Raw genomic sequence first — 21,765 nt, 5'->3', positions numbered from 1 at the left:
CCCACTTTACGATGTAGCGCGCAAGTGTTTCAGGAAAAAGTACTTTCTTCCTCTCCGAGCCCTTTCACTCCGATCAAATTGAACCCGGACTTTATTCCAGGGATGTCTATGACCTTTCTCGCTGGGTATAGACGGGAAGATAACCTAACAGTACGTCACTTTCTCAAAGATTCTAAGCTCCGATCTAGAGAAGACATTACAAAGGCGTGGCCAGCCCTTACCTTAACGCCTTGGATGTATAGACAAATCCACCATTTTCTACGTAACTCCCCACATCTAAAGGATTATTCAAGACCGCTTACTGCTTTCGAAAAACTCTGCTTTACAGATCTCCCACAGAGGCATGTAATATCCAAATTATATTCCCTATTGGAAAGTTCCAATACATCTCACTCACTGAAGGCCTGTGCAGCCTGGCAGCATGATCTAGAAATTTCAATCTCACCTGAGGAATGGAACCACATTTACGATCACATGCATAAAGGTTCCATATGTGTTTCTACACAAGAAAGCAACTACAAAGTTTTTTCCAGATGGTATAGAGTTCCATCTGTGATTCATAAATTTGATCCTAAAGTGCCAGATTTATGCTGGCGATGCTCCCAGGCAAATGGTACTCTTCTCCATATATGGTGGGAATGCCCGCTGTTGCAGCCCTTCTGGAGACAAATTTTGGACATCATTAGACAAGTAACCACTTACACCCTAGACTTTACACCAGCACAATGTCTACTCCATCACTCCTCCCTTCCGGTGAGGATTTACCGTAAGTCCCTTGCATTACACATGTTAAATGCGGCAAAGCAGTGTATCCCTGTTCATTGGCGATCAGCCTATGTTCCCACCGTACGAGAGTGGATTCTTAGGATCCAGAGGATTGCTGAAATGGAGGAACTGATCTCAGTGGCAAAAGATCACCCCGAGCGATTCAGGAGGACTTGGGCTTGTTGGACCCACTTCCAAACTACTGATACTTACCTTGGCTTGCTGAGGGATTGAACGAGAAAGCTTTGGAGACACCGAAGGCCTCTAGAACTTTCACCTCGGCAATAACTCCATTAACGGTCATTCACTGAATTGTATCGCTAATTAAAAAGATGAATTAGATACAGCCAGGCTGTTACGAATAGATGTAACTGGTTTGGTTATGCTTATTTAAATATGAACCTGATCATCCAACCACTTCCCCCCCCCCCTCTCCCTTTTTTTTTTTTTTTTTTTTTTTTTTTTTTTTTTTTCTCTCCATCTCTCTCTCCCCATTCCCCCCTTCTATTTGTCATGTGCGTCTCCTCCCACCTCATTTTGATATCTCATCTCATATTCTTCCTCCATCCCCACGCTCCTCTCTTTCTTTTCTTTTCTTTCTCTCATTTACACCCTCTTTTCTCATAGTCTAATTAGCTATTATTCTCATTCGGTACGGAACACCCATAGCTATACAGATGTAACAATATTCTACAACAGTAACCCACATTTTTTTTTGAGATGGAAATATATGTCATAGATGCCTTGAGAGGATACTTTTGACGACCACTTCAGAATCCGCTTATGTATACTTTCCTTACATAGAGCCTAGTGTATACCATAATTATCGAAAGTACATGCTACTGTCAGTATTGCTATGGTTACGTCTATCACTTTTGCCTTACTGTGGAACTCCGTCCTCTGATGTTATACAAATTAATAAATTGTCTTGATCCCGTCTGCGTTACGGGAGAACGTACTAGAAACTTTGCACGGACTGCGATCCGTATCTGTCTATCATTTGTTTACCTTTCATACTTCAATAAAACGTTTTTTTGGAAAAAAAAAAAAAAAAAAAAATAATTTATTGTATAAAAGAAGTGGTAATATACTCACAAAGGATAAAATGTCAAGGGTACATCATATAAAGTACAGCAAGGTCCAATCACACTGGATGATATCTGTAATGGGATTCTTAGATCTCCAACTGGCTGACGCATTTCGAGGACTTGCCTCTTCCTTAGAGCCAATAAATAGAGTTATTGGCTCTGAGGAAGAGGTGAGTGCTTGAAACACGTCAACCAATTGGAGGTCTAAGCATCCCATTACAGATATCATCCAGTGTGATTGGACCTTGCTGTACTTTATATGATGTGCCCTTGACATTTTATCCTTTGTGAGTATATTACTACTTCTATTATACAATACATTTTTTTAAAAAAGGTAATGCACTAGGCCTGTGCGCCCTCTGTTTGTTTCTTTGCATGCTGTACATTTGGATTTACTTGGTCCGTTGAGGGCAGCAAGGCGTGCATTTTCTAGGCATCCTACATGTGGTTCTAGCCTATGTGGAGTCCATCTTCCAGCGCAGGAGTATATACATATGCCACTTTTTGTCACTAGTCCCTCACCACCCCAACAAAGCTTGTCTGGTTGTACAGCACCCACCACACAATCTGTCCTTCTCTTGTTCTTGACAAATGTATGCAAATTGTTACTTCTGTACTCCCACCACAATGAGTGTTGTCAATTGGTTGCTATCAGACACATTGTTTTGGGGCTGGTACATTGTGCAAGCACCACTGACATATAAATCAGCAAGAGGGAGGATTTCTTCTACACAAGCTGCTTGGCAGAACTTACAAAACCAAACTCCACTAAAAAATATTTTAACTGTGTCTTTTTTTTTATGAGCGGTTTGTTATACTGCTTCATCAGTTAACTGGAGTCCTCTGGCAGAAACTTAGCTGCCCATATTATTTGATAGCTTAGTATTGAAGTATATCCAATGATGTACAGGCTGCTGGATTCTGAAGAAATCTTCACTATAGGGCTGCTCAGTCCTCTTCCTGCAGCTGAGCTTCCAGTGACGTCGAGGTTATCAACTTTGTGTCTCCAGGCTCAACTGCACTAAAGTTGACCCAATGGAGACAGGCCCCCTCCTACTCCATTGAGAACATTTCTTTCTCTGATTACACCCTGTAATGGGATCTGAGAAAGGGGGTGAATCTGATCAGTCACCGGATTCTCTCCCCCATTTACAGATCATGTCACAAGCAGTGTAAGCAGTGAAAAAACGTTTATTAATGGAGGAGGGAGAGGGGGTGTTTTCCTGTTGGATCACCTTTAGTGCAGCTGAGCCTGGAGACCTAAATCTGTTAACACCTACAATGCTGGAAGCACAGCTTCAGGAAGAAGACAGGGCAGTCCTGCAGTGAAGATTTCTACAGAATCCAGTAGCCTGCACATTGGGGTACATACTTCATTAGAGGTAAGTAATGTAACTAAAGTGGTAAAGAAAAAAACATGTTGTTAATTTTCTGATTTAAAGCTGAACTCTGAACACAAGTGAAATGTGTTATGGCTAATCACAGTTTCATTCCTACCCAATCCTACATACAGAGTTGAAGGAATGAAGAGTAGCAACAGTGATGGCAAAGGATCTTGTCGCTCATCCTACTTTCCTCTTCCCCAGTCCATTCACAAAAGGTCTTGTATTTTTTACAGAATACACAGTGTTCTTCCAATGAACAAGTGTAGGGGAGGGCCACATAAATGACAGGATCTCCCCTCATCCATTCACTGTCACAGCCACAGCTTTTCATCCCCGCAGCACCAGATAAACAGCAGTGTATGCAGGATCCAGCATGAACAAAACTGTGATTTCCACAGTGAACAGTGAGCAGCAGCCTTCAGGACCTAGGATACTGTTCATTAGAAAATACTTTTTTTCACTTGTGGCCTCACCAAAAGATATGTGTTTCTGAAGATCAGGTTTAAAAAAAACTACAGTGTATTTTCACTAAATAACCATCTGAATTTGATATAAAATATATTACCAGGCAGTGAGTCCAGACTGACAGACTGTCACTAAAGCTGGCCATACCATATACAAATTCCTACTGAACTGGCTGAAATTCGAACTGTGTCTGGCCCTTTTGGCACCAATCGGCTTGACAAACTTCAACTGAATAATTAAACCATTTCGGACGATAGGGACAATGAGTCCTCTTGTTCAGCCCAAATCGAAGTGTGTATGGCCAACCTTAGTGAAGGAAAGGTAGACACAGTCATAGCAAGGTATCGTAGAGCTCTCAACCTGGTTGAGATTAAAAACAGAGTGATGCTAGCTATGTTTCATGCCGCAAGGCGGTTCTATGTGATAAATTGAATGATATGCTAGAATCCAGCAACTGTGGATAAATCAACATCTTCCCCACATTCTGAATCTATTCTTTTGCTCCCATGCTGAGGGTTCCTTGCCATTTGGTGTTGTGCCATCTAACTACCATTACTGCCTGCTAACCCTCGGGACTTTGACCTTCCCTCATCCCCTCCCCCATTCTCTTCCCCCTCTCTCTTTCTTCTGTCATCCTTAATCCCTATTTTTTTTAGGCAACCTGGGTACCCCAGTTAGCCACTCATCAACACCATTAGTACCTAGGTGTGTTTAACCACATCCTACTATTTCCCCTCATTGATTATTCTGACTTCTAGAAGAGCACTCATGATGCCCCATTTACGTTTGTTTTTGAAATTTAAACAAGTGGTCATCAACCATCTATCTCTCAGTATAGCTTCTGGTTATTTTACTTCACTTAGATGTATTTTATGTACCATGGCATGTTAATTGGATCCTTGCTTACCTTGTTTGTAATGTATTATGACCGAAATTCAAGAGACATATAGAACAAAAAATATCACTTCCCAGTAATATACCTAATATTCTCATTGAGCTGATCACATTTACATGTCTATCCAACATTTTTTAAGAAGACTATAGACAGCACATGAAGGTGTACAATATACCTATGATATCTACAATTTTTCAAGTTATCATTATGCAAGCTTGTGTTTTCTAGAGTCCATTTTGAATGATTACTACAAAATACGGTGTATAAATTTACCCAGAACCCTTTGCTGAATATTGTCTCTAGATATGGATATTGTCTGTATATGAATGCACAGTTGCATGTTGTGATTTCCATCCATTCCATGTAGTCAGAGCCGGCGGCTGCAGGAGAGTGAGGAAAGGCTTAAGCATCCAGTAATAGTGCTTCATTGTACTGTAGTTACGCTCACATATTCATAATTGAACAGCTCAGCCAGTCGGAACTGCACATTTACAAATTTACATTCCAATATTTTCACAAGGAAAATGCTTAACGTGACCCGGAGCAGCTCATCCAACACACAGCTTCCAGGCACAGCCTGTATGGATATTCCTACAGAGCTACCTCTTCCATCGATAACAAAGCATGGACCCTACAAGCTCAAAGTGAGGAGTTTCAATCAGGTTATTTGTAGCCTTGAATTGTTGAAAAAGAGGATATTTAAGGAAGTATTAAAAATTAGGTAAAGCGAACTTGTGCTTTACTTATGCAGGGCAAAACAATGGGTGTACTTTAACGATGGTCCCACCAGCTGCATTTTCACACCTTCATTTCTGCTTCCCCACCACTCCATTCAGAGTAAAGAGGTCCTATTTTTATCATTCTTTCTCCTCTGATCTATTTCCCCACATCTTCCAATGTATTTTTTTTCATTGCCTCATACCTAGGATTACACACTCTTGAAACACTTTAATTGATTTTCATTGTAAATCCTGAACATCTTGACAAACATGATGACTAGGAGCAGCAAGAGGAGAAGATAGAAGTTGAGAGCCTTGGACCAAAACAAAAGGCTATAAAGGTACAATAAGTATAAACTGGTCAGAGGTGAACAAACTGGGCTAATGATACATCTCCTTCTCGGTTCTAAGTTGTATTACCTACAATGGGTTTGGTAAACCACAGTGATGGACAAATACAGCAGTTTCTGGCACCTGGCATCCAAAAACAGAATGCATCCAATGAAGTGGTTTCATTGCCATGCTGCCGGCATCCAATCTGTTGGCCATAAAAGTCAGGCATGGTCACTACACAGTTCATGTACAATTTATATATGGGTGCCTTTATACACCCAAGTAATAGAAGGTCGGCACCTTGGTGTACATTGCATGTAAAATCTTCTTTATTACATATACATAGATATACAAAGGGATCCAATACACAGACTGATGCTGATCCCTTTGTATTCCTATGGGTATGTAATAAAGAAGATTTTATGTGCACTGTACACCCGGGTGCCGACCTTATATTACTTGGATGTTTCTGCTGACAGCTCGTCCGTCTGTGATCTTGACATACTGGGAGTCTGCTATATTCTACATGGAGCATAGGGGTTGTAGCACCACACCTTTCTGCTATGGACATTGTCTTTATACTCGCACAAATTAATTATTTTGGTATAATGTGTTCTTCAACTAGTACACTTGTTTGCCCGTTTAACCTTCTTTCAGAAATTTAAATATATATTATCTATAGGCATACAATGCATAGTAATAGGTGGTACTCCCAGGCTAACATCCAATGCAAATAACTACAGAACACAGAAGAAAAATATTCAATAATAGAAATGAACATAAGCATTACCAATAAAAGTCTAAAGCCTTGGCTTGACAATGGCACACCTGCAACTGCCACAACTGCCATTGACAACTATGTCCATTCCTATACTTGAATTATGCTCAAATCACTGTATATAATGATAAACTATATTTACAGTAGTTCATGTGCTTTTAAATAACATATATTTTTGGGATATATATATATATATATATATATATATATATATATATTATTTTTTTTTGGCATTCTTACTGTACAAAAATCAACCGAGTAGAAAGTGTTTTATCAGAGCCACATACCAAAGTGTTGTTATCATTGTTAAAATCCATCTTGCCAGCAAAGGGCCCCCACGTTGTTCCAACTGGAAGCTGCTGTCGGCTGTGAATCCTCCGCTCTCCATCCTTCTGGAACGCTTCCAGCTCTCCTACAGACACAGAAAACGAGATGCTGAATACTCTTTCTTGACAACGGTCACATCTCTCTGTTTGTTTTACAGGCCTGACACAATCTGAAATGACTTACAGTTGTCAAAATAAGTGACTGCAGACTTGCATGAAAATAAAATGAGGTGATTTATTTTTGTTACGCAGATGAGAACCTTATTTTCCAAGTAATTAGTTATCCGTTCTTACGTTATATAGTTTTGATTGGGTTACAGTCAAGGGATACGCCAAATGATGATACACAAATATAAGCCTTTATGAAGGTTCTCTTAGATATATTGTAGATTGCATGTGAATGTGATCAGCAAAATGGAAGTAATCTTCACAGCAATTTTTAATCTTTCAAAAATTTTAAGCAGTGTATTTATCAATGTCTTTACCTAAGATACACCCAAGATTTATACATTGTTTTAACAAAGGATTCAATTAGAACATTGAGAGAATCTCTGGCAAAAGTTGTGTGAATTTTAAACAGATCCCTAAGTATAATCTTAATTGTATCATTATATTTCACTATTGTGAAATATTTATACTGTATATCAGGAAATAGATGCAGGTCTGACACATATGACTACACTTAAGGTCTGGCATGTTTTCAGAATGGCAGTTGTGTGGTATACTGCTGCTCTCTAAGAGAAATATTGCAGACATTTTGTCAATATAGCTTCAATGAGCTTAATAATAATAATAATAATAGTCATCATCACTTATTTTTATAATAATCATGTATTTAATGTTTGGGGTTTTTAATAATAGATCCCACTCACAACATCATCTGCTAGCAAAATCTGGCATTGTATTACAACCATAAAGACGATCTCAGGACAAAACTCTGATTTAATGAGTGTTGTCTCGGTCTTGTGAAGGAACGCTTACTTACCTAAGTTTCTCTACCAAGGTTCCTAGTTGGTGCCATTTCAGGGTGGGGGGAATGGTAATCCAGTTATGTGCCTGTGCAGTTCCTCTTTTGCTGGCATCACCACTGCAGTCTCCTTTTCTGGATCCTAAGAGGGCCCTGTCACTGGACAGCCAATAGGAAGTGTCCATATAATGCAGGCAATGACATGGGTTCCTGAAGAAGGACCCACCTCTGTACACAGAAGAAGAGAGAAGACTGGGAACTGCAGCTCACCATGGATTTAGAGGAAAAGGGGCATTTAGGTAGGGTTTTCTTGCTAGTTCGATTGGTTAGAGCAGGCTCTTTCAGCCAGGGTGCCATGGCAAAATGCCCATAATATGCACACAAATTTGTATAAAAGCCAGACAGTGGATCAAGCCTGCCTTTTAATTACACAAAGCCACAGATATTCAGTGTGCACCATTACAACCTTCTAGCCACCAGTGTCCATGGTCATCACTGGTTGATAAGGAGAACATTGGGCCATCTGCACAGCATCCTTGTTAGGACCTCCTCTACCCCTCTCTGTAAGCACTGGGGTCACATTAGCAGAGTGAGGGAGAGGAAATGAGGGAGAAGAGAAACAATGGAATAATAGTCAGTACCAGTGTGCAAAGATGTATTTGCTTTGGGAGAATAAATCACCTCTAATGTTGGGTGTCCTATGTGTGGATGTTGCATCATTATGTAAAACTTTTGGTTTGGTTTTAGAATTGGGTGCCTTAAGATTGTGCATAATTGTAAAGTGTGCCTTGACAAAAAAAAGGTTAAGAAATACTGGGTTAGAGGGTGGAGGGGGGATTGTGGGCAGGTATCAAGCTTGGGGTTAGTTTTAAATAAGCACAGGCAGTGTTCCAAACATTGTTCACCCAATACTGCCTGAAAAACACCCGAAAGAAGCAACAGAAACAAAAGGCAGTGGAGCTCAAGCTCCACAAGTTTAGACTGCCCCACCAAAACAGTTTTCTCTGTGCATATATTTAGGCCTGTCATTCAAGGGGCACTTGTAAGGGTTCAGAACGATCAGTCAAGCTTCCTCTTGCATAATGTGAATACAATCTGAATTAGAACAACCATTTTTTTCTGGTTAAACTCCAGTCCTCCAAATAGTATAAGCAAAATAGGGCAAGAGTTCTATTGATGCTTATAATGGGGCTGTGGGAACTCCTCCAGATCACCACAGGAACCCCAGTGTAGTAGAGAATTTCCTTTGCTCATGGAGATCCCCTTTAAATCAAACGTTTTCCTCATTCAGCATTTACAGAGACTGCTGCTATGAACTATCCAGCTAATAAAGAACTTTGCAATGAACAAAAATAAACTCTAGCCTATACCCTGAAACCCAGTTATCCCCCAATCTTTCTTTTTGCACAGCATAAAGAGGGTGAAGCCAGGCTGTCGATCACAACTCCATGAACCTCAACCCTTCCTATGACAGCTGAGTGTCACTATTCTCTGAATATGAACTAGCTAGGTGGAATGGTAAGAGATAGAGGTGATACCATGACTGCTGTCTTTTAACAAAAGTGGTCATTTACATGTCATTAACAACAGAGTTTATTCTGTGTATTGTGGTAAAAAAGAGGAGGAGGGCGCTTGAAGCAGCTAATGGTGCAGATTATGAAGGTGACACCATGTTTTCATGCTTATGAAATGGATAGGACCACTTTAAAGTTGGAGCATGAGCCGGAGCTCTGAAGAGAACAGGCTTCAGGGGGGTGGTTGCAATGCATGGTGGAAGCCTGCCACAGCAAGAAATCAAGTAAGAATTAAAGCTTATTCCTCTATCCCTAGAATTTATGAGCATTTAACCATTGCAATGCCAGGGAACCCAAATGCAAGGGTATTTTTTATGCAGCTTGGAAAGGGGCTTTACAGTATATCTAAAGCCAAAACATTAATTTGTTCATTTTGAGTAGAATAAGGAACGAATAAAACCCCTGTCAGATTTTTCCTTCAAGTCCTGTCCTATAGGCACAACATGTAGTGAAAGTCAATGCTTCCAATATGAAGACATTTATCATTAGAACAAGTGTTCTTCTTGGAAAAGTTCTACTCTATTCTCCATTCCTGTTCTGGTGACAACTAAAAGGTTTTCATTTTTCTTTACTTCCAGTCCCAATGACAATGGTCACTTGGACAAATAGACAGTCTCCAGAATGGGGACACAGTCTGCAATAAAAACCTGGCAGAGGATCTAATCACTCTCTCCGATACTAAAAAAGATTTATTTACTTTGTTTTGTTTAGGTTTAGTAGTCTTAGCCTGCCATAGATGGATCAAATCTCATCCAGTTCAGCGGGGACTGGCCGAGACTCGATCTATCTATAGACAGGCTGGTTGTACTGAGGTTGGTCCATCGACTGACTTCAGTACAACCAACCTGTCAGATTTTTTGCATGTGATGATTGCCGGCGGCTATAGCCACCGGCAATGATCATTGTACTCTGCAGGCCAGGAAGGATCCCCGCTGCCAGAACACAATAGCGCTGCAGGAGGGATTCCCCCATCAAGCCTGACTGTTTTGATGGGGCAATCTAGCAATTTTCTTTCCTTCCACCCATGGTGGAAGAAAAGCTAATTTTATCATCTATGGATCGCTTTAATAGTTGCTTATTATTTCAAAGTTAATAGGAGTTAATAAAATCGCATTGTAAGTTTGCACACAGCAACGGAGATCAGGAAACCTGCAGTTTCTTTGGAGTTGCAGCAATGAAAGCAGACAAATTAATACACATAATAAAGAAGCAGAGACGTGATAAGATGAAGGTTGACATCACTCAGAACTCAGCATTATCTCCGTTCTCGTTTGCTTGTTCCTCGGCTACATGTAAGCAAATGTGATCTGATCACCGAGACGTCCAAACTTGCATGTGTGATTCTGTTCAGTTTATAATCTGGAAGGGCTACGTTTATACTTCATGGCTTCTCTTGTCTAATTATCCCAGCGATTATCAGTTCATGTCAACAGGGGAACAATCACCATCTCGCCCATGCATTCTTTTACAGTGACTCTATGTAATGAACACGTTTTAAGTGGCTGCCTTGAGTTTGTGGTTACTCTTCTGCCTTTAACAGTCATGAACAAAAATGTGCTTTAGATGAACAATGGAAATATATATACACAGTATTTTATATGATGGGGTTTTCTGTATGTGGTATAGGAATATAAAAATAAATGCTGTTTGATAGTATGAACAATGGAGTTGATTAACTAAAGGCAAGTAGACTGTGCACTTTGCAAGTGCAGTTTCGCTCTGCAAGGCCATTTGCTCCAGAGCTTAGTAAATAAAGTCACGCTTCAATTTGCAAAGAATACCCAATCACATGCAAAGAAAATTAAAAAAAACAGCATCTTGGCTTGATGGAAGTCAGCAGAGCTTCCTCTCCTTTACTGAGCTCTGGAGCCAATGCCCTTGAGAATACAGTTGCACTTCCAAAGTGCACAGTCTATTTGCATTTAGTAAATCAACCCCAACATTTTTTATTTATTACAAGTATTTATAGTATAGCACCATCAATTTATGCAGCACTTTACATACGGTAATCATCAGTTCCTGCCTTTCAAGGAGCTTACAATCTAAAACTGCCAACAAATAGATCATTTTTTAAGTGAGGGGGGTGGGGGAATCATCCCTGCTGAGACATTGGGGGTTATTTACTAAAATTGCATAGTGCAAAATCTGATGCAGCTCTGCACAGAAACCAATCAACTTCCAGGTTTTATTGTCAAAGCTTAATTGAACGAGCTAGAACTTCCATAGCTACCATGCACAGTTGTATCTGATTCTGAGTGCACCAGTTTTAATAAATTTCCCTCATTGCATTCTGACAGCAGGGACTCTCCACTATCAGAATACACCGATCAGCAGCTGAAGCCCATTGGTTGCAGCCACTAATCAAGAAACATTTTCCAGCTCTATCAAAAGTAGTTGATCATTAGCAGGATTGGCCACACATGGATTGAAATTAAGCTGGTCACTGATGAATGGCCATATTTCGATAAATCTATGGCCAGCATTAGATCTCTATGATATATTTTAAGGCCACTTAAAGTGGAACTAAACTGCATCTGAGCACCCCAAAAGCTCAGTGCTTTACAATATAAAGGGAGACAATACAATGATACAGTTCAATACAAGAGGGCAAGGAGGGCCCTGCTCCTTGGAGCTTACAATCTAAGAGGGAGGGGTTGGTGGTACAAAAGATAATAACTGTGGGGGATGAACTGATATGAGAAATAGAAGATTCGGTTATTAGCTGAAGACAGGATAGGCTTCCCTGAAGAGATAGATTTTCAGAGATCGCCTAAAAGTGGGCAAAGTAGGTGATAGTCAGATAGATTGGGGTAGAGAGTTCCAGAGGTTGGCGAAGGCTCTGGAGAACTATTTCATTTATTTTTAATATGCAAAGCAAACTCGTTCATCCATCCATGTCTCCATGCTTTATTTTACACTTTGAACATCCCTCTAGCATTTCTGGCCATGACCATCTTGAATAAGGGCAGATGATTCATGTAGCATGTACTTCCTGAAATCCATATGCCCTTAGATCAGGCATATAGGCAGGAGGGTATGCTTAGCTAAGAAAGCCCCTCCTCAAGATGAAAGGAAAATAAATACCCATGAGAATTCACTTTGAACAACCCTCTAGCATTTCTGGCCATGACCATCTTGAATAAGGGCAGATGATTCATGTAGCATGTACTTCGTGAAATCCATCTGCCCTTAGATCAGACATATAGGCAGGAGGGTGTGCTTAGCTAAGAAAGCCCCTCCTCAAGATGAAAGGAAAAAAATACCCATGACAATTCACTTTGAACATCCTTCTAGCATTTCTGGCCATGACCATCTTGAATAAGGGCAGATGATTCATGTAGCATGTACTTCCTGAAATCCATCTGCCCTTAGATCAGGCATATAGGCAGGAGGGTGTGCTTAGGTAAGAAAGCCCCTCCTCAAGATGAAAGAAAAATAAATACCCATGAAAACTCCTGGGATGTATGACATCATTTTGGCCTATGCCAGAAACCAGGAAGGAATATAAAAAGGTTTAAACAAGTAAATATACTACGTATTCGTATCTATTTACTAATACCAGCAGCATAATGATTAAAAATCAAATGTTGATTGAAAGAGTTTAGTTTCGCTTTAACCTACCAGCATGCCTTTGGAGTATGAGGAAAAGCAACCTAAGCTTGTCAGAGCGAACATGCAAACTACTGTATATGTGCTGCCTGTTTGTATAGTTTTCTTCCTTAGGGAAAAAATAAACATTTTTAGAACTTCCTACTTAGAAAACTGCAACAAATAACTGACAATGAAAAGGGTAAGGACTGAAAAGGTCTACACTAGATACAGATAAATGTCTTCATTATCATGTATTGGGAGCAGTCTTTGAATGATCATTCTGGCATGGCAGATGGTATGTAGACATAATGTATATTTTTGTTCAATCCTATACATTGCAAGTCAACCTGAACAATTTACATTTGCATATAGATGACAAGGAAAGGCATAATACATTATATAAAATTTAAAATACTATTGGTCATTTTTCATATCCTTCTCATGTGCATGATAACATGGTGTGCTTCACATTAGCACGTAATGCATAGGAATAGCTGTGCTGTTTTTATAGCAATACACATTTGCCGGAGTTTTAGATAATATGCTTACTAGCTATTGTTATATGAAAGAAAATACATTTCCTTTTATATATATATATATATATATATATATATATATATATATATGTGTGTGTGTGTACCTATATTCTAAACTACTCGGAATATTAAAGTGATTCTAAAGCCTGGCCATTTTTTACCTTAATGCATTCCCTGCATTAAGGTAAAAAATGTCCCAGTGTTTGTATTGCCCCATCACTCCATAAATACTTACCCGAGTCCTATCTCAATCCAGTGTTGTTGCCGTTTACAGTGTTTCTCTCCTCTCTCTCTGCACACAGAGGCAGCAGCGGGAGCCATTAGCTCCTGCTGCTATCAATCAAATCCTGTCTGCAGAGAACGGGAGATGGAGCTGAGCCACACTGTGTGTGTCAATGGATGCACACATACCGGCTTAGGATCGAGCCCGTAGGTGTGCCACCATAGAAAGTGGCTTCCTATGCTGGTTCACTGACAAGAGGAGGAGCCTAGATCACCGGTTGGGGACCGGAAGAGGAGATTCAGGGCCGCTCAGTACAATACCATTGCATAGAGCAAGTAAGTATAATACGTTTGTTATTTTAATTTAATACACTGTACCTTTACAAAGAGATGGAAGGAGATAAACAGGGAAGAAAAATAGAAGAAAGGTGGATGGGAGGCAGACAGAGGGACAGGAGATACAGGAGCCATGGTAAGTGGAAAGGCACAAGCCAAACAACCACCACAAAGAATTCTCTGCAATAGCTTTTGCCGAAGGGTAGGTAAATCATGGCTGTTCTTCTTAACTGAGATCCTCCAGGTCCCTTATTAGCTTAGTTGCCCTTCTTTTAGCTCTCTCCAGTTCAAGCACATCCTTCATGAGGACTGGTTATGAGAACTGGATGGTTCAAGAAGAGGCCGAACCAGAATTTTTGTAAAGTGGCAGAATTTCACACTGAGTGGAATCCCTTGCAATCAACTTGCTCAGCGTGGGAATTGTCTGCTGATCCCCCGCTGAGCAGAGCAGGCGGATGACAGGTCCATGTCCATTCTGCTTATGCAAAGCAAACACGGACACAGCCCCATGGCCTCTATGGGCAGTCGGATGTGGACAAATTGGCTGTCCATTTACACCCGACTGCCCTCCTTTCCGATTCACCCAGAGGGGAACAGATCCCCTTCCATTTGTTGTTAGCAGATCGGATCAGATTGTAGGTAGGTGGGTGTAAATGGACACAAGTTCGAAGGAGAATTGAGGATCCAATTGGGTCCACCTGAAAAACAGACAGACGAACACGATCGAACCGCTGGTGTGAAAGGGGCCTTATAGTTTATCTCTTGAGTAAATATCCTTTTTAATGCATGCTAATTGTCTGCTGGCCTTGCTTGCTGCAGCTTGGAACTGCATACTATTGCTGAGTCTGTAATTTACTAGGACCCCCAGACCCTTTCCCATCTTCAATTCCCCCAGAGATTCAGCCCCAAGTGTGTAACCTGCATGCATAATTTTAGCTCCCAAGTGCATTACTTTACATTTTTCGGTATTAAACCCCATCTGCCATATAGCTCCCCATCCCTTTATTTTAATTAGGTCTTCTTATAAAGTTGCTACATCCTGTTGTGAAGTTATTGCCACAACAGGATATGTACTTTTTTATGTTTAATGAGCAGCTTGCCAAAAGATCATCTTTAACAAAAACCCCACATGTAATATTTTACTGGCCCTTCAATTAGCTCAGCACTCCTATCTTTCCCTCCGTAGTTGCAGATGACTGTAAGATGAACAGAGTGTATTAGAGCTAGCTCACACCTATCCATAAGGATAGAGATTTGTCAGCGTGAACCACTGCTGCCGTCTCTATAAAAGCCAGACGGTTTATTTTTAAAGTGCAACTTCCAAATCCTGCGGTGTTGAGATTCAAATCTCTGCACTGTCTCAGCATTCTGAAGTCAAACACACAGAAGTAATGCAGCAAGCTCTGTGATCTTCATCTTACAAGGTCACAGCATGATCATACAAGGTCAACGTGTCATTTCGGAGGAAGTAGAAGGAAGAGAGACACTGCTGTGCTACAATTCCCAGTCATAAAAAGGAATGTTACAGGATGAATGACAGATAAGGAATGTGGGAAAGGCAGATAGTTTATACAAATAAAATCATTCATCAGATACACACATACAGGTACAGAGTTTGCAAAGCAGAAAATGAAGGGTAATGGTTCAAAGTAGTTACAGTTATACACAAAATTGTGCTAAGCTGGTTCTAGATTGAAGATAGCAGTAGACGTGAGTGCAGCTCTGACTCTGAAGTATCTAATTTTTGTTGCAGATTGATGTACATGCATACAAGTAGGAGTATACTTGTCCAAGCACCCAATCACCAGCTCTGTCTTTGGGGAATAATAGTAGCTGAACAGTAAAATCCAACCTGACCAATCAAAAATGATCATTCACTTCTATTGACCCTGATGAAGCCACATCTATCTCTCTATATACTATGCTAAGACGGGATGTTAGAGGGTCTCTTAGTATCCAGGTTGTTAAACTAGTTCTGTGGAAGGGGATAAAAGAAAGAGCGCACAAAGCTTGCGCATTACTTCAATAAACAATTCATTATTTTATTTTATTTAAGAAATATACTCACAAGAATAGCGATAAAACAGGCATAAGTAAACCATATTCCACACAGGGTTATAGGTCAATCCAAAGGGGAGATAACAGCTAACGGGTTTCGAAGGGTGCTCCCTTCTTCATCAGAGCTGGGTTTGGCAGATAGAAGCTTCAGTATGGCAAAGTTCCCATAGCATCATATCTTCTGATGAAGAAGGGAGCACCCTTCGAAATGCATTAGCTTTTATCTCCCCTTTGGATTGACCTGTAACCCTGTGTTGATTATGGTTTACTTATGCCTGTTTTATCACTACTCTTGTGAGTATATTTCTTAAATAAGATAAAATTATTAATTGTTTATTGAGGTAATGCGCAACCTTTGTGCGCTCTCTCTTTTATCCCCTTCCACAGTTTTATCAAGCTTCCCCAGCTTCATGATAGAGCTGCACAAGCTCTGATCACCAGTGGATGAATACACTGTTTGTTATTAATGATTGTTTGATCTGAGTCTTTGAGTGCAGGAGATAATGAATGTTTGGTGACTGTTAAACTAGTTCCCCAGACAAAATTGGCATCTCTCACTTAGAAGCTTTGCTGGGATGGTGGGCCAAAGCTGTACCTTATCCCACCAATTCACCAAACAGATGCTTTACAAGTTCGCTTCTCAGACCTTAAGCCTAGAAAGGAATCTTCACACTTTGCTTCAGAGGCCTCATTCACTATTGTGACTACAGGTGCAATTCACAAGCTGCCCTGTCCACTGTTGTGGCCAGGGTGCTCAGACATCTTGGTCTTGGCTGCTATACTGAAACCTACCTGACTGACCCTTGTAATTGATCACCACCATCCTGCACTGGTTGCTTCAATGATTTTTACTGTAATTTTCCCAGGTATAGGTTGGGCATAGATATAATGACTATTCTACTCCCATTAAGAATGTTATTATGTGTTATTGCTGTGCCTGCAGCCTTCATGAGATTGCACCTATTTGCCATCTGATCCACTCGCCTTCGGCAAATTAGTTTACAGGGAAGCAAAGTTTCTTTTCCTAAATTGTTTACTGAACAGTTCTTGTGTCACAGAATATAAAACAATTTACATAACCCAGTGGTATATCCCATATACCATGTAGCCCACAGTTCTAAAAAAAATGGAAGTTGTCCATATTTAGATGGTAGCTTACGGTCCATAACATGTTCCCAGGTTTTTGATGTTAAGGATGGGAAGAACTATGGCTACCGTGCCTCTGTAATCATAGCCAGGTTACATCTCAGCTATTTCTCAAACACATTTGAACCAACCACTACTTCTCCTCCATAGAAGACATAGGCCCAAACCCTAACTTCACCAGAGGACAGGTGAAACCAAAACAACACAGTACCTCCCTCTTACAAGCAATACACATTTGTTAATATAGACTATATTGCAAACCTTGTGATTGATTAAATTCCTTCCAGTAATTAAGTATTCAGAGTTTTATTAAACGTTTTAAAAGAAATAAATTACAAATATACAGTACAGTATGAAGTACAATAAGGGTAATCACAACTTAATATAATGATGACTACATATTAATATAAATAATGCTTATGATACAATGATGCAAAGATGTAAGAAATCCAAGTTTGTTTTTCACTCTTGATAAGTGATGTGATTAAGCAAACTAGTAATATGTTTTATGGAGGTGTAATGTTCATATATACAGTGGAAATTTTATCTTTCAGATCTTTAGAAGGGTATCATTGTGAGATATCTTATAAAATGGAAGGATCAAGGGAGTCGAAATTAAGAAGGAAGATGGGAGAAATATTTGGGAAGGGCATCCTCCCAATAATAACATTGTATGGCACCTATCTCATGAGAGATAATAAGAGACAATTAGGCCCTGTACACACGGGCCGAATATCAGGAGGTATCGGCCGGTTCAATAGAAACTGGTCGACATTCAGCCCGTGTGTATGGCAGCTGGTCCATCAGATGCCAGCCGAACGGCCGGCTTCTGTTGAAAGGGCATGACTGAAAAAAGGTCTGCCAATTGGCATCCAACCGGTGTGTTTTGGAGAGGGGGGGGCGTCCCCCTTCAAAACACAATAGCTCAGTGGGAAGATCACTGTACTAACATTGAATAGTTAGTACAGGATCTCCTCCCAAGCTCTTCAATTTTTTTTTTCGTTCGGCCCACTGGGTTCAACGGACAAAAATAAAAGGGATAGTGTGTACTAAGCTTCAGAGATGATAAAACCAATTAGCATGAACCAGGATTTGATCAAAGCTAGACAAATCCTTTGGATGCAGATAACTACACTTTTTTTAGCTAGCGTTAAAGACGCAAAACATAAAACTTTTTTAAATTCTCGGTGACCCTGGCAGGTTTGCCTATGAAGCCTTCCATGCCCCAAAATTGCCTGCCATGGCAACTCACCTATTACTGCTGTCAGTGAAGCAGGGTTCCTTTATCAGATACTAGCCCCAGCATTAGGAGAGTGAAAACTGATAAACAGAATGGGAAGAATATGGGGAAGGGTATGCTTCCAATACTATGGTTGTATGGCAGCTATCTCATCAGAGATAAAAAGAGACAATTAGAGATGAAAAGATCAATTAGCGTGAACCAGGATTTGACCTAAACTAGACCAATCCTTTGGATGCAGATAAGTAAATTTTTTTTTTAGCTGGTGTTAAAGACTTAAAAGTTCCTGGTGACCCTGGTAGGTTCTGCATGTGGCCCTCCATGCTTTCAAATTCTCCACCATGACCTGCTCACAACCCAGAACATTGGAGAGAAGAGGAAAGATCTGGCTGCTAGGGGATTAAAGGAAAAGCAAAACTGCTTTTAAAGATATGCTAAACAAAAATGTGGAAATAACTCCTGCAGTGTGGGAGGAGCCAAACTGCAGGGGTAGTTTTAATATTTCCCTGGACTTCAGCAATAACAAGGCTCTGATTTTAAAGCATTCCCATGGGCAGGACCCAAATGTACTTCCAAACCTCCATCTCCTCTGCTAGAAAATATTCCAGCATTATTTATCTTTTATTACTTCCTTTGAAGTTATCATTAGACTTGCAAAATTCTTGCAGTGGCAACTGTCAAGAGGTCAGTTCTTCTTAACATAGGCACACCCCCAGAACTGTATCTCTCAAGAGCCCTTACCATAGCACAGTATGTGGGCAGGCTCTTGGAAGTCAACAAAGCAGCAATGTTTTACTGGGAAACAAATCAACAAATCCATGTGGGGAAAGACAGACAGGGATGAGGAGACAATGTTCTGTAGTCCAGCAATAGAAAACTGGGGAGAAATTTCAGTGCAGCAGAGGCTATATACTGTCAGCCAAAACAGGAAGTTAGGAGCTCACTGGATTTTAGGCAGATCAATTGTTATTTTTCTGTACTTGCTGTATGTTTAAAAAGATAAAACATGGGAACATGTGCATGTAATAGAGAGATGTATTGTTTTGCCCTGACATACACTTCAATACCAAGAAAATTATTCCCAACCATACCTTTCCAAAGCTGGAACAATTATAATTTAATAGTATTTAAGTCTTCATAAAAATGTTCATTGCTAGATCATCACATATTTCTAAACAGGAGATAAAAAGGGTCTCCTGGATTTCTTTATCATTCTCACTTCAGAGAACTAACTTATCCTGAACACAATTTGTATGATCATGGACTACTCCAAGAAAAATGCATGGAAAGAGTAAATAATAAATAAAGCCTGAAAAATAATCTTTTTTTACTTCCCTCTCGCTATATTCAAGTTACCAACTTCTATAGAAAAAAAAACCCTCTTCCCTTACAGCTATAAGATTCAGACTGATGCTTTTACGTATAAAAAAGCAACAAGGTCTGTGGACATGACATATTTATCTGATAGGGAGTAAAATCGTGAAAATCTTTGAAAACCTTTATAAAATATAATTCAGTTTTCTCTTCTGTCACTGACATTTTTCATTTGAAAAGGGTTCAGACTCCATCAAACAGTGACTCCTTATCTCTACCTGTGGATTTACAAGCGGCCTCTCTTTAAATGGATTAAGAACTACAAACTTTGGAGCAGATAGGCAGCAGATACACAAATACCAAAGTAAATTTAAAGCATGGGGACGTATGGCAAAATAAACAAGCTGTTTTCGATAAAGTGTTTGAGCTATAAAACCCGAGGATTCGGGAGTTTTCAGTTAGATCTTCTCGAAAAATCAAGCCTTTAGTGGTTTGCTGAACCAAAAACATTGGCTATATTGTGAGGTTCATTATTGTACCTTACATATTAATTGGTGCACATTATATGATATCATCACGTTAGAAGATACTTTCTAAAATATTACAAATTCATTTAGATGACATTTGGCTTTAAATTAGCTAAATAGGCAGATGAAATACATGCAAGGTAGCTGTTCTATGGATTTTATTTTTTTGTCCATCCAGTCCTGAGATTTACACAGGTCTCCCAGACAACACAGCCTGGCCCGGCAGGGTAAGGAACCTGACCTTTTTCTGCTGCAGTTTCACTTTCACTTACAAGTTGCCTCCTCAGCCCCTTCATGTGCCTTGATAGTGAAACAAAATAACAAGCAGGCACTGGTTTCAGATTTACTAAGGTCATTGAAATTGTTACTGGGCACACAGGCTCCAGTTCTGTAGCACTCCACTAAACAGGAAATAATCTTAGGAGCAGTGGAAGAACCTAGAATTGAGAATCTACATGCAATCCAATGAGAGTGCCAAATAAACACCCAAGAGTCCAAGGTTTTTATGATAAAATTGATTCATAGCAGAAAAAGGCAAATGGGGGAGATTTACTACAACTGTAGAGTCCAAAATCTGGTGCAGTTCTGCATAGAAACCAATCAGCTTCCAATTTTTTTTTTAAATCCAGCTTATTTGAAAAACTGAAGTTAGAAGTTGATTGGGTACCATACACAGCTGCACCGGATTATGAGTGCATCAGTTTCAGTAAAGCTCCCCCATTGAGTTTCCAGGGCCAAACAAACTCCCCCTACATTAACCTTCAGCACTGATACCAGCAACATTTATCCCAATCTCTATTAGTAACAAAACCAAACTGAGTTCCCTTCCAGGGGCTCATACACAATACAACATGGATGGTAAAGACAAAAAAAAAAATTTGTTCTAGTCAAACTTAAGAGTTTTTAAAAATGGCATGTGAATTGGTTTCTTAAAGTACCTGTCAGAGAAATATGATTGTGCCTGGCTTAAAGCCCATCTCAGGTCAAGTCTTTTTTTCTCAGTATAATGATCCCCATACCCCTCTAGAGACCCGATCCTATGGTTTGTAATTATTTTTTACCCACCTCTAGCCTAAATCTTGACAATCATTATCAGGCAAACTAATACTCGCAGCAGCACAGGGAAAAGGTGCCTTCAGGGTACCTATGTGCCCTGCAGAGCTAATGGTGGTACTGAAAAGACCTGTCATCTAGAGCACAGGTAGCTGACTGGGATGACTGGTCTCCTTAACAGGAAATGCTGCTTCAAGCTCAATTAAGAGGCATAATTTCTTGATTATTTCAAAACAAAGAAGCCTGAGGGCACATTTAAATAGAATTCTGGGCCAATCTTAACTAATCATAAAAAATACTCCCTCCCCACTCTTAACACATACACTAACTAAGCTGTAGAAAAAAAAAGATGCATATACTTATATACTTACCTATTTGTAGCAACGCCGGTCCACATGGTTGGCTCCTCTGTGTCAGCCAGTGCCAAATGCTGGGGAGAGAAGGGAG

At 40.0% G+C, this 21,765-nt stretch overlaps 1 protein-coding gene across 2 annotated transcripts in view; it reads right to left on the bottom strand.

The window, feature by feature from the left end:
• The window catches only part of ZFPM2 (zinc finger protein, FOG family member 2), a 542,561-nt gene that overhangs the window by 287,451 nt on the left and 233,345 nt on the right, over positions 1-21,765 (bottom strand). For both annotated transcript variants that reach the window (XM_089655914.1, XM_089655913.1), the window contains exon 4: positions 6,716-6,840. In XM_089655914.1, the coding sequence (XP_089512040.1) occupies positions 6,716-6,840 (125 nt within the window). The remainder of the gene's footprint in view (positions 1-6,715; positions 6,841-21,765) is intronic.

The sequence above is a fragment of the Staurois parvus genome, unplaced genomic scaffold (assembly GCF_062004578.1).
Source record: "Staurois parvus isolate SC_StPar_1 unplaced genomic scaffold, SC_StPar_1.0 ptg000876l, whole genome shotgun sequence".
NCBI classification, from domain to species: domain Eukaryota; kingdom Metazoa; phylum Chordata; class Amphibia; order Anura; family Ranidae; genus Staurois; species Staurois parvus.
This window is presented reverse-complemented; position numbering and strand designations above follow the sequence as displayed.